At 44.5% G+C, this 13219-nt stretch overlaps 1 protein-coding gene across 5 annotated transcripts in view; it reads right to left on the bottom strand.

The window, feature by feature from the left end:
* Positions 1–5681: 5681 nt before the first annotated feature.
* Positions 5682–13219, bottom strand: part of LTBR (lymphotoxin beta receptor) — a 244841-nt gene continuing 237303 nt past the window's right edge. For all 5 annotated transcript variants that reach the window (XM_075842989.1, XM_075842988.1, XM_075842986.1 and 2 more), the window contains 2 exons: positions 12451–12487; positions 5682–10760 (listed from right to left, as the gene is read on the bottom strand). In XM_075842989.1, coding sequence (XP_075699104.1) covers positions 10600–10760; positions 12451–12487 — 198 coding nt within the window. In that variant the 3' untranslated portion in view covers positions 5682–10599. The remainder of the gene's footprint in view (positions 10761–12450; positions 12488–13219) is intronic.

Below are 13219 nucleotides of genomic sequence, written 5' to 3'. Positions count from 1 at the left end.
AACTCTTAGCCATTAAATGGGCATTTGAAGAGTGGCGCCACTTCCTGGAGGGGGCTAGGCACCAGGTAGCGGTCCTTACCGACCACAAGAATCTGGTGTTCCTAGAATCTGCCCGGAGGCTAAACCCGAGACAAGCTCGATGGGCGTTATTTTTTACCAGATTCAATTTTTTGGTTACCTATAGGGCTGGGTCTAAAAATATTAAGGCTGATGCACTGTCGCGTAGCTTCATGGCCAGCCCTCCTTCGGAGGAAGATCCTGCTTGTATTTTGCCTCCAGGTATAATCATTTCCTCGATCGATTCTGATTTAGTCTCTGAAATTGCTGCTGATCAGGGTGCAGCTCCCGGGAACCTTCCTGAGAACAAGCTGTTTGTTCCCCTGCAATTCCGGCTAAGGGTACTTAGGGAAAATCATGACTCCACACTATCTGGCCATCCAGGCATCCTGGGTACCAAACACCTCATTACCAGAAATTATTGGTGGCCTGGGTTGCCTAAAGACGTTAAGGCCTACGTCGCCGCTTGTGAGGTTTGTGCTAGGTCCAAGACTCCCAGGTCCCGACCAGCGGGCTTACTGCGTTCGTTGCCCATTCCCCAGAGACCTTGGACACATATCTCCATGGATTTTATCACCGATTTGCCTCCATCCCAAGGCAAGTCGGTGGTGTGGGTGGTGGTGGACCGCTTCAGTAAGATGTGCCACTTTGTGCCCCTCAAGAAACTACCCAACGCCAAAACGTTGGCTACCTTGTTTGTCAAACACATCCTGCGTCTCCATGGGGTCCCTGTCAATATTGTTTCGGACAGAGGGGTACAATTTGTTTCATTGTTTTGGAGAGCCTTTTGTATGAAGTTGGGGATTGATCTGTCCTTCTCCTCTGCCTTCCATCCTGAATCCAATGGCCAAACGGAGAGGACTAATCAGTCTCTAGAACAATACTTAAGGTGTTTTGTCTCTGACTGTCAATTTGATTGGGTCTCTTTCATTCCCCTCGCCGAATTTTCCCTTAATAACCGGGTCAGTAACTCGTCTGGGGTCTCTCCTTTTTTTTGTAATTTTGGGTTTAATCCACGGTTCTCCTCCGTTTCACCTGGTAGTTCCAACAATCCTGAGGTAGAGGTCGTTCATCGGGAACTGTGCACAGTCTGGGCCCAGGTTCAGAAAAACCTAGAGGTGTCCCAGAGCGTACAAAAAACTCAGGCTGATAAAAAACGTTCTGCTAACCCCCTGTTTATGGTCGGGGATCTGGTGTGGTTGTCGTCTAGGAACTTGCGTCTCAAGGTTCCGTCCAAGAAGTTTGCTCCCCGGTTTATTGGGCCGTATAAGGTCATTGAGGTCCTCAATCCTGTCTCCTTCCGGCTGGAGTTACCCCCGTCTTTTCGGATACACGACGTGTTTCATGCCTCCCTCCTCAAACGCTGCTCCCCGTCCTTGGCTCCCTCGAGGAGACCTCCTGTTCCCATCCTCACCCCGGAGGGGGTGGAATTCGAGGTGGCCAGGATTGTGGACAGCAAGATGGTCCAAGGCTCCCTCCAGTACCTGGTCCATTGGAGAGGATACGGGCCCGAGGAGAGGACTTGGGTACCCGCCCGGGATGTTCACGCTGGGGTATTGGTCAGGAGGTTCCACCTGCGTTTCCCCAGTAAGCCAGGTCCACTTAGAAAGGGTCCGGTGGCCCCTCATAAAAGGGGGGGTACTGTAAAGGATCTGCCAGGCACTGCGGGGTTAACTCCCAGAACTAATCAGTCAGCACCTGAGAATACATCCCTGAGACTGACTCCTGCTTCCACCATTCAGGCTGGCAGGCTTAGGAGTGGGAGAGCCTATCGTAACCTGGCCAGACTCAGCTAGCTCCCGCCCTCGGTCTATTTAAGCCTGCACTTCCTGTCCCTCGGTGCTTGTTATTGCTTTTGTTTCTTTCCTTGTGGTTCCTGGCCCAGCTACAGCTCCTGCTATTTTTGATCCTGCTCCATACCGACCCTGGCTTACCGACTACTCTTCTGCTTTTCGTTTTGTACCTCGCACACTCCTGGCTTGACTCGGCTCGTTCACCACTCTGGTTGCTCACGGTGTTGCCGTGGGCAACGGCCCCTTTTCCTTGCTTGTGTTCCTTGTATGTTTGTCGTGTTTGTCGTGCACTTACTGAGCGCAGGGACCGCCGCCCAGTTGTACCCCGTCGCCTAGGGCAGGTCGTTGCAAGTAGGCAGGGACAGAGTGGCGGGTAGATTAGGGCTCACTTGTCCGTCTCCCTACCCCCTGCCGTTACAGCAAGTCTTCAAGTCTCCTAGTGGGACAAAAAAAACACGTTTTCTAAAACTTAAGTAAAAAGAATTTAAAAAAAAAACACACCAGTCAGAATCGCTGGTTTTTGCACCTTGCTTGCCAAAAAATTTAATGGAAAGTGAAAAAATAAATAAAATCATATGTACCCCAAAATGGTACAAATTAAAACTACAGATTGTCCCACAACAAATAAGCCCTCACATAGCTCCAGTGGTGAAAAAAAAGTTCTGGCTCTCAGAATATGGTGACACAAAATGTGCAGAGTGTCCCAAAAGCGGGTAAGATTGGGCGACACTGGCCACATATCTGCAGATTATTATTTCTTTACCCCATTATTATACCCTCTTATTGTACCCTGATATATATCTGATCCCTTGCTGATTTTGTAAGTTTGCCCACTGTCAAAGACATGAACAGTCTAGAATTTTTAGGCTAGGTTAATTTTACCAGTGAGAGATAGATTATATAAAAAAAAAAAAGAAAATCACATTGTCAAAATTATATATATTTATTTGCATTGTGCACAGAGAAATAAGTATTTGATCCCTTTGGCAAACAAGATTTAATACTTGGTGGCAAAACCCTTGTTGGCAAGCACAGCAGTCAGACGTTTTTTGTAGTTGATGATGAGGTTTGCACACATGTTAGATGGCATTTTGGTCCACTCCTCTTTGCAGATCATCTGTAAATCATTACGATTTCGAGGCTGTCGCTTGGCAGCTCGGATCTTCAGCTCCCTCCATAAGTTTTCGATGGGATTAAGGTCTGGAGACTGGCTAGGCCACTCCATGACCTTAATGTGCTTCTTTTTGAGCCACTCCTTTGTTGCCTGGGCTGTATGTTTCGGGTCATTGTCGTGCTGGAAGACCCAGCCACGAGCCATTTTTAATGTCCTGGTGGAGGGAAGGAGGTTGTCACTCAGGATTTGACGGTGCATGGCTCCATCCATTCTCCCATTGATGTGGTGAAGTAGTCCTGTGCCCTTAGCAGAGAAACACCCCCAAAACATAATGTTTCCACCTCCATGCTTGACAGTGGGGACGGTGTTCTTTGGGTGATAGGCAGCATTTCTCTTCCTCCAAACACGTTGAGTTAATGCCAAAGAGCTCAATTTTAGTCTCATCTGACCAGAGCACCTACTCCCAATCAGTCTCAGAATCATCCAGATGTTCATTTGCAAACTTCAGATGGGCCTGTACATGTGCCTTCTTGAGCAGGGGGACCTTGCGGGCACTGCAGGATTTTAATCCATTACGGCGTAATGTGTTACCAATGGTTTTCTTGGTGACTGTGGTCCCAGCTGCCTTGAGATCATTAACAAGTTCCCCCCGTGTAGTTTTCGGCTGAGCTCTCACCTTCCTCAGGATCAAGGATACCCCACGAGGTGAGATTTTGCATGGAGCCCCAGATCGATGTCGATTGACAGTCATTTTGTATGTCTTCCATTTTCTTACTATTGCCCCAACAGTTGTCTCCTTCTCACCCAGTGTCTTACTTATGGTTTTGTAGCCCATTCCAGCCTTGTGCAGGTCTATGATCTTCTCCCTGACATCCTTAGAAAGCTCTTTGGTCTTGCCCATGTTGTAGAGGTTAGAGTCAGACTGATTCATTGAGTCTGTGGACAGGAGTCTTTTATACAGGTGACCATGTAAGAGCTGTCTATAATGCCGGCACCAAGTTGATTTGGAGCGTGTAACTGGTCTGGAGGAGGCTGAACTCTTAATGGTTGGTAGGGGATCAAATACTTATTTCTCTGTGCACAATGCAAATAAATAGAGATCATTCTGACAATGTGATTTTCTTTTTTTTTTTTTATATAATCTATCTCTCACTGGTAAAATTAACCTAGCCTAAAAATTCTAGACTGTTCATGTCTTTGACAGTGGGCAAACTTACAAAATCAGCAAGGGATCAAGCACTTATTTCCTTCACTGTATATAATGTGTGCGGTGTATGGTGTTTCACCATGTATATAGGTATGTATGCCGGGAGTTTGACACATTTCCGGCTGATTGTTTCGAATGAGTACGGAAGGGAGTGAGTGGGGGTGAGTGGATTCTGGTGGGAGGAGGGGGGGAATATGATAAAGGTTGAATGTGGATGAGTGCAAATGGATGAGGAAAATGGCCAAGACCAGGGATGGGAAAAAAATGCAGTAATGTATTTTGTGTATATTGTTGTGATTTATGTTATGTATTAGTTATGTTGTTATGTTTTTCTATTTTTCTAATAAAACAAAGAGTTTCAGGCTAAGATGAGGCTCCGGCAGTAGACAGACACCCGGCGGGGTGCGACACAGTAGATGCAGCGGAGGACACAACACGACTCCAAATCTAGAAGGCACGGAAGCACGGGATACAGGGTACAGGCGGCAGGAACGGGAAACACTGGGAACTGGAAAACACTAGGAGACCATTTGCATGGGCAAACTAGGGTAACACAACAACGCTCAGGCATGAGCCCCTTTTATAGTCCAGAAGCATTCTGGGCTAATTGCAGCTATTCTGCATACTGGCCCTTAAAGGCCGAGCACGGGTAAGCGCGCGCACCCTGCGGGAGATAGTGTCCGAACCAGGAAGTGAGTGCCAGCATCTCCCAGGAGGGAGATGCCGCCGGGAACTCGCTCATCCATGGCCACAGCCGTCAGAGGGTAAGTCAGGACGACGGTCCGCGGCCATAGACATTACAAGCAGGACTAACGGCTTCAGTGAACGCGGTGATCCAGCTAATATCGATCACATCTAAGTTCATGAACTTCGTTCAGGCCCAATACTCGACCTCCCGTGGTTCTACTGACCCGAACTTAGATCACCATGTGAAAAAAAATCTGACTTTTTATCTCAGAATTGTGTTATTTTTTTCATCTTTTGTCTATGAGGGTATGTTCACACGGCAGCGTCCGTTACGGCTGAAATTACGGTGCTGTTTTCAGGAGAAAACAGCACCGTAATTTCAGCCGTAATGGCATGTGCAGGCGTCTTTCGCTGCGTCCATAACGGACGTAATTGAGTCCATGGAAAACGGCTCCATTTACGTCTGAAGAAGTGACAGGCACTTCTCTGACGCGGGCGTCTTTTTTACGCGCCGCCTTTTGACAGCGGCGCGTAAAAAAAATGACCGTCGGCACAGAACATCGTAAGACCCATTCAAATGAACGGGCAGATGTTTGGCTACGCTTTTGAGCCGCATTTTCGGACGTAATTCAGGGCTAAAACGCCCGAATTACGTCCGTAAATAGGGTGTGTGAACCCAGCCTTACAGTAAAAAAAAATCATACATAAAAAATCTTTTTATGTTTCTAAAAATTCAGAAATATTTTTTCCCCCATATTCTTCTATTAGGGATAGAAGAAATATTTAAACTTCAAAATCCAGTTCAGCTTTTAGTACAGAAATATACGAGACAAATAAGACATTTTTATTTTTTATTTTAAATAAAATAAACTTTGAGAATTCTATTTACAGGCAGAAATGAAATAATTTTAGCATCAAAATATGGGGCAGGGGTTGTGTAAACTGGGCCAAGCTCTACAAAATCATTTCCAGGGTAGTTGTTAAAAATATATTAAACTTTTTTCTGCATTTTTTGAAATACAAAAAATAAATAAATCTAATTCCTGAGGTTGACGATACAAGACTACTCTGAACAGAGCTTCTGAGCCTGAGGGCTTGGCTTGGTTCCCATTTCTTGCGTTTGAGCCTTTCGTTGGAGGTATACGTTGGGGCAATTTCGGACAGAAGGCTGCGACCTAGGCACAGAGTAGTCTACGTCGCCAATAGCCTCTATTGTGAAAAAAATGTATAAATTTTTTGTGGAATGTTGAAAAACGATGCGTGCCACGGGGACACCCTTTGGGGATCAACCGGTGAATGGAGTTTTATGGATAGATCAGGAGCTTTCCCGGCGCATACAACGATCATAGAGCTCAAACGCAAAGGGAACAGAGCCTTCTGCACATGGCTTTATTGGATCCATCATATGACAACCATAGAAACTTATGGGCTTATGCTGTACCTATGTATATATCATACAGAGGGATATGGGGATTTTTTTCTCACGGATTCAAGGCATGTTCAATCGCATTCCATATTACAGAGGTATTCTAGAAGTGAATATGGTGTTCTATGGAGGCAGACAGAGTGCCTACCACTTCCCAATACCCAACAGTAAGGGTTGCGTGCATATGATTTTGCAGCCTCAGCATGTGGCAAGAAGTGTTGTCATAGGGGCATTCCCCCTTTGATAACAGCACACAACTGAAATCTGCTTTAGCTAAAATGTGAAAAACATAAATACTTCCTGCAGCATAAAATATTAAATTTTTTGTAATAAACACAATAGAGGAAATTTATCAAAACTGATGGAAGGGAAAAGTGGTGAAGTTGCTGCTTTCATTTTACAAACAATTCATTTATTTCATTGCTCTGGGCAACTGCTCCACTTTCCCTTTGCACTCGTTTTGATAAATCTCCCGCGATTTTTATAGTGTCTGGGACCTCCATCTGTAAAGATGTACCAGCTACACGACAGAGAACAATATAAAGGCTATGTACACCTTTGAAATGTTTAAATTTTTTTATATACCGTAGATAAATGTGTATCAGTGTGTTTTGTGCAACTCTCTAATTCGATTTTATAAAAAATTATTTTTGCTTTTTGAGATACAGCTGCTTTGTATTCTGTATCTAGTGATGAGACCTGAATCCGTGAGGATAGCGGGACTGACGGGTTCAGTGTCGGCGGGTCACGCAGGATCCACCTGTTATCAATCACATGTAAGTTATGAATTGTCAGAGACACGAAGGAGCCACTGACACTGAACCAGTCAGTCCTGCTAACCTGACGGATTCAGGTCTCAGCACGAGATACAGCTGCTCTGTATACAGGATACAAAGCAGCTGTATCTCAAAAAGCAAAAATAATTTTTAATAAAAAGTATTTAGACAGTTACACCAAACACACTGATAGACATTATATATATATAGTATTTCTAAGGGGTACATAGCATTTAAAGGCTATGTAAACCTTTGAACACCTATTTATTTATTTTTACGAGCGATCAGAGTAACGAGTGCTGGTCCCCATAGTGGCTCCTTGTGAAAAGAGCAAACGAGCGCCGATCAATGAGCTTTCTCGTTGATCGGCGCTCTTGCCTTGTAAAAGTACCTTTAGATGTGATCCATAACAGGTGGATAAGACCCAAAGCCGTCAGGCCCGCTGACCTGATGGATTTGAGCGCAAGACACAGCTGCTATGTAACCAGGCTATACAGAAGTTGTATCTCAAAAAGTAAAAAAAAAGTAATAAAAAAACAATTATAAAGTTGCTTAAAACGCCATAATACATTGTTTAATTAAAAAAAAAAAAAATAGGTGTTCAAAGGTTCACATAGCCTCTAAGCAAAAATATTGTATAACACAGAGCTAAAATAGCGAAGCTGTATTTTTTGTGTTCATCCACTAGAGGTCGCACTTGGCAACAATAATTTTTTTTATTAAGTTACGCTGCGGTCGAAGTGCACCACCTGGTGGCTGAGCATAATGTGCATTGATTATCAAGCCAAACATTGAAGTCATAATAACAAACATTTATGAAAACCTAAGCAATAGTATTGACCATAGTGATCGAGAAGGGATTCTGATTTATTTTATTTATACAAAAGTGCATTTAAAGCAGACATTTTTTGTTCACAGTCTAGACATTTTACATCTAGCATTAGCATCTGAGCTAAATGTCAAGGGTTAAAGGTTTTTTTTTCCGGAACTTAGGAATTGGCCAACAATATTTGACCGGTGGGGATCCGACACCTAGCACCCCTTGCTGATCACCGGAATAAAAAGCCTGCGATGCTCAAGAGAGCACCATGTCCCCTTCATTACTTACATAGACACAGCGCCGTACATAGGGTTGTGGCTCTGCCCTGAACTGCAGCTAGGTCCCAATAACTTGAATAGGATTGATCTGAAGCAATCAATATTGATGTCGCCTCTTTAAAGGAGTTCTCACAAACCATAACATTGAAGGCCCCGTCCTTCGTCTAGGCTATTGTTTGATCGCTGGGGGTCTGATCCCCTTTGTTTGCATAGGAACAGCGGCTTGTCTGTACGAGGTCGGACCCCACCCATCCAACATTGATGGCCGATCCTAAAGATAGGCTTCCGTGAAAACCCCTTTAAGCTGTCAAGAGCACCAGAAAATTTTAATTAATCCTTTCTACATTCCTCAAAAGACCGATTTATGGATGAGTAGGAGATAGAAGAAATGGATCATCACTGAGAACTTTATAAAAGTTAATTCATGCGGCCAGTTACAGAAGAATGGCTATTTTGGATTAACTTTTTGATCCTGATAAAGCAGAAAGCAGCTAATAAAGTTATGATGATTTATGACCAGGGCTGTAGCTATAGTGGGTGCAGAGGTCGCAGGTGCACCCAGGCCCTTCCCTCTGTCCATATGAGGAATTTAATAATCCAATTAACGCGTTACCTGAGGGACCCTGTTACAGATTTCATATTGGGGTCTAGGACAGAGGTCCTCAACTTGCGGACCGCAGACACAAGTTGTCCAGACCAGTGGCCTCGCCGGGCAACTGCCACATTCAGATGTATCTGCAGCCTATAAGATGTTGGGGCAGGATCACTGCGCAGGCCATCGCGATGACGTCACTGCATCAAGCCGACTTACGCAAGGGTCCCGTCTCTGTGTCTCAAAGGGCTGCAGGCCTAACGTGGCTGAGGAGGCCTGCTGTGGAGCTCCGTTTGTCGCGGGAACGGGGCTAGGTGAGTACAAGGGGCACTATTCTCGGGGGCTGTGTGGCCCTATCTACAGAGGGAGTGTGGCACTATCTATAAGGGGGGGTGTGGCACTATCTAAAGGGTGAATTGTGTGGCATTGTCTACAGGGGGCACTGTGTGGCAACTATTTTCAAAGGGCACTATATGTGGCACTATCTACAGGGGGAACTGTGGCAATAAGCCGCAGATTTCTGCCGCAGATCCACGGGTCGGAATGGCAAATGAGATGCGTATGAATATACCCTTATCGTTGGTGTTCAGCTCGGTCATCCACCTGATGTCAGACCAGAGGTAAATGGACCTTTACTAAAAAATAGTTGAGTGCCCCTGGTCTAGGAGGGTTCTGTTTATGACCAATGGAAATCTGTACATGCTTCACATTTTCCACTAGTCCTTAATGGTTATCCTAATATTGTAGACTGTAACAAATATCTGCTGAGAATTTCCCATGTGGAGGTGTGAAGTCAACTAACCTCCAGCGGGCAAGTCTCCAAACCTAGAGCTCTTCAGTCATGGGGGGGGGGGGGGGGTCACATACTACCTTAATAATTGGGTTGTGTATCCATGACAGATGTATTAAGGTTCCTGTAATGACCACGACATGTCTTTGAGAAGACGGTAGAAGATCCCATCGGTGGAGATCAGTGAGCTGAGACCTTCCAATGATGCTGAAGACGAAGGGACCTGGTAAAGTGCCTAAAACCCCATGTCAGGTCTTCGAAACTATCATCGTGCTACAGGCCAGAATAGAAGTGTAAGATCCATAGGCGCAGCAGAAGACGATCCCTGAAAACAACTGCCATTGATTGCTATGGGAATTGTGGTATTGCACATGCTCATTAGGAAAGTTTTCTATAGTGAATGGCTGGCAACCAGCAGATCTTCAGCACCTTCAACATTTAAAGCTATGTTGGGAGTTGTAGTGCCCCCACAGCTGGAAATACACAGGTTTCCTAACTCTCTGGCAAACTTTCTTCAACCTCTGGATCTATGAAGGAAATCTTACAACTTTGACTGGTCCACCAGTGGATCCCGATAGCAATGTCCAGTCACAGTAGAGTGCTGGTGTTTCCTCAGTGGACAATTTACTCTTGTTGCGGAGGTTTATCACTTTTTTGGTTTCACAAAAATCAGACCCGTGTGTGCAATGAACACAGTGTGGTTACAATATATGTTCTAAGGCATCTGAAGGTCTGCTCCTCAATGTAGTTTGCCCCGAAGAAGCCAACATACCCCAGTATAATACTGTTCCCCAGAAATTTTACAATGAGTGGATTTTCCACCAAAACCAGGCAAATTTCCAATGATAAAATCTAGACGTCAACTGCCCATGACCTAGCTCTACCCAAGTTATGGCCATAGCATGTTGACTGGGAGTGTAGACTGAGTTGGAAGGGGGGCACATATATTACATTCCAACTAATGGCACCATGCAATCCTGCTGTGTATATAACATATCCCAGAGGGTATATGGAGTACGGTCAGGTTGGCAGACCACAGATCAGACGTCGCCCCACTCATCACAAAGTGAATTCCCCAATTTGAGTTGCATCGGTTTCTTGAATAGGGTAATTCAGATCTTTTCCTTGCTCCTGCAACGGCGCCTTGATCTGTCCATCGTTCAAAAGAGGAGATGCTGGACCTCCGTGGACTGCGCCAACCGGCTTAATGTCCGCAGCCACTGCAGAAGAAAAAAAATTGCAGTAAATTAATACATAAAAGTCTATAGAATATTAAGCTAAACATCTAATAGACCTCAAAATGTCCTGCATTGGATTGGCAGTCGCACATATTATACTCATTTCTCAGCCGGAAGTGCTGACACGGTACCTCACAGGAAATAAAACATTTACCCTGGGTGCGGTCACGTGACGGCAGATCAGAACAGGAGAACGCTGGCACAGGTAAGTAGACACTATGTTAGAAATGTTATTAAATATGACTAAGTTAAAATTGAAATAAAATTTATTCCCGTACAACCCCTTTAAAGGGAATGTGTTGCCAGAAAAACATTATTTTTTTTTTTTTATTAAACATTTAGTGTGTAGGTGATTAAACATTGTTCAAATTTTTTTTATTTTTTTCACGAGTCAGGAAATATTATAAATTAATTCTAATTTATAATATTTCCCATTGCTGGTCACTAGATGGAGCTATTCCCAAAATTGCAGCATTGCAAAATTGGGTAAAAAGCCCTCGCTCTAGTGAGCTCTCAGCATCCCCCCCCCTCCTTTATCCTGGCTAGTGCCGGGATAAACGAGGGGTTTGAACGGTCTAACCTCCTACACTGTGTGTCGCTATTTTTTGAGCTAACACACAGTGTAGAAGGTTTACATACAGTAGTAAACGTACACAAACACGAACATACATAGAAATCTCTTACCTGCTACTGCCGCCGCGGCTCCCTCCGGCCCGTCCGCTCCGTCTGCTGCCGCTGGTCCAAGTGCACAAGTGCGGAAGCCGCGACCGGAAGTAGTAATCTTACTGTCCGGCCGCGACTTCCGGTCCACAGGAAAATGGCGCCGGACGGCGCGCATTTCAAATTGGACTGTGTGGGAGCGGCGCATGCGCAGTTCCCACACAGACGGCGTACATGTTAGTGAATGGAACGGGCCCCGTTCGCAGTCCCTATGGGACTGTGGCTGCCGTATTCCATGTCTGTATGTGTCGTTAATCGACACATACAGAAATGGAAAAAAAAATGGCAGCCCCCATAGGGAAGAAAAAGTGTAAAAATAAGAAAAAGTAAATCACAAACACACAAATAAATATAAACGTTTTTAATAAAGCACTAACATCTTTAACATATTAAAAAAAAAATTGTGATGACACTGTTCCTTTAAGTAAGGCAGAAAGAAACCTGTCATAAATTATATACCTCTGTTACCACTAGGGGGCGATCAATGCAAATGGATTTATTATTAAAGCGGTTACCTGGGTTATTAAAATTGATCGCATATCCTTAGGTGGGCCATCAATATTAGATCGGTGGGGGTCTGACTGTTGGCAACCTGGCCAATCAGCTGTTTGAAGGGGCCCTGGCGCTCCTACGATCAGCCCTTTCAATCAGCTGATCGGCAGGTGTGCCGAGAGTCGGAACTCCACCGATCTAATATTGATGGCCTAACCTAAGGATAGACCATCAATTTTAATAACCCGGATAACCACTTTAAATTGGAGCCATATGAATCCCTATGCAGTGAGTTTTATTATTTTATATGGCAGTGTGAAACACAGAATTTCTACCTCTGCTTCAGAAAAACGGAGAAGAGATCCCTATAAATAATTTTAAAACAGTATGGGAATTGATATTGGATAACTGGAGATGCAGATACACACATACAACTCCGGTGGACGACTTATTGACTTACTTGCAGTCTCAGCCTGGGGAGTTGGTTCTGAAGAGCTCTATAAATTAAGAACAAATTGGATCAGCATATTGAACTAAGCAAAATTAAAATTCGGGGTAAAATTCAGGATTGCAGATATTTTCCTTCCAGGAATGAAAATAGTATGAAGTCCAAAATCTTGTTCGATTTCAGATTGTGGGGGGATGGAGAAGGCCAGTCGAGAATGAACCATCTCCTCAACTTTTATAGCATCTTCCCAGCCATGGCTACAGGAACCCCCTGTCCTGGATGTTTTGCGCCAAACCCCTTTGGTTTGCTTTGGCCAGATTTTTAGAAGTGGGAATGGGACAGCAAACTGAACCTTTTCCCCAGGTGAAGGAGAGTGGAGCTACGACTCTGCCCCCGTCACAGCAATCACTCTCAGGAATTCTCCTACACATCCTTATAAGCCGACAATAGACATGAGATAAATGTAAACTTTGCCCAATTATCATCCAATACCAATAACTGACAATCTGTTTTATCGGTGTGATCCCCCAGTAGTCCCCCATAACCTGCCGTTTCTGGTATGATTGGCCGATTAACAGCCAATCAGATTACAACTTGTATTTTTGTCTGTGTATAGTTGTAAATGCTATTGTCCAAATATACAGTCGAGCAATCCATCTGTTGTGAGCCTGACGGTCTGTGGCCAGATTTTAATTGGTTCTCTGGGTCTAAAATGCTAATGACGTTATCCTAAGGACCCAAAGAACCCCTTAAAGGGAACCTGTCACCTGCCCAAAAAACT

This window comes from Rhinoderma darwinii, chromosome 11 (assembly GCF_050947455.1).
Source record: "Rhinoderma darwinii isolate aRhiDar2 chromosome 11, aRhiDar2.hap1, whole genome shotgun sequence".
NCBI classification, from domain to species: Eukaryota; Metazoa; Chordata; class Amphibia; order Anura; family Rhinodermatidae; genus Rhinoderma; species Rhinoderma darwinii.
This window is presented reverse-complemented; position numbering and strand designations above follow the sequence as displayed.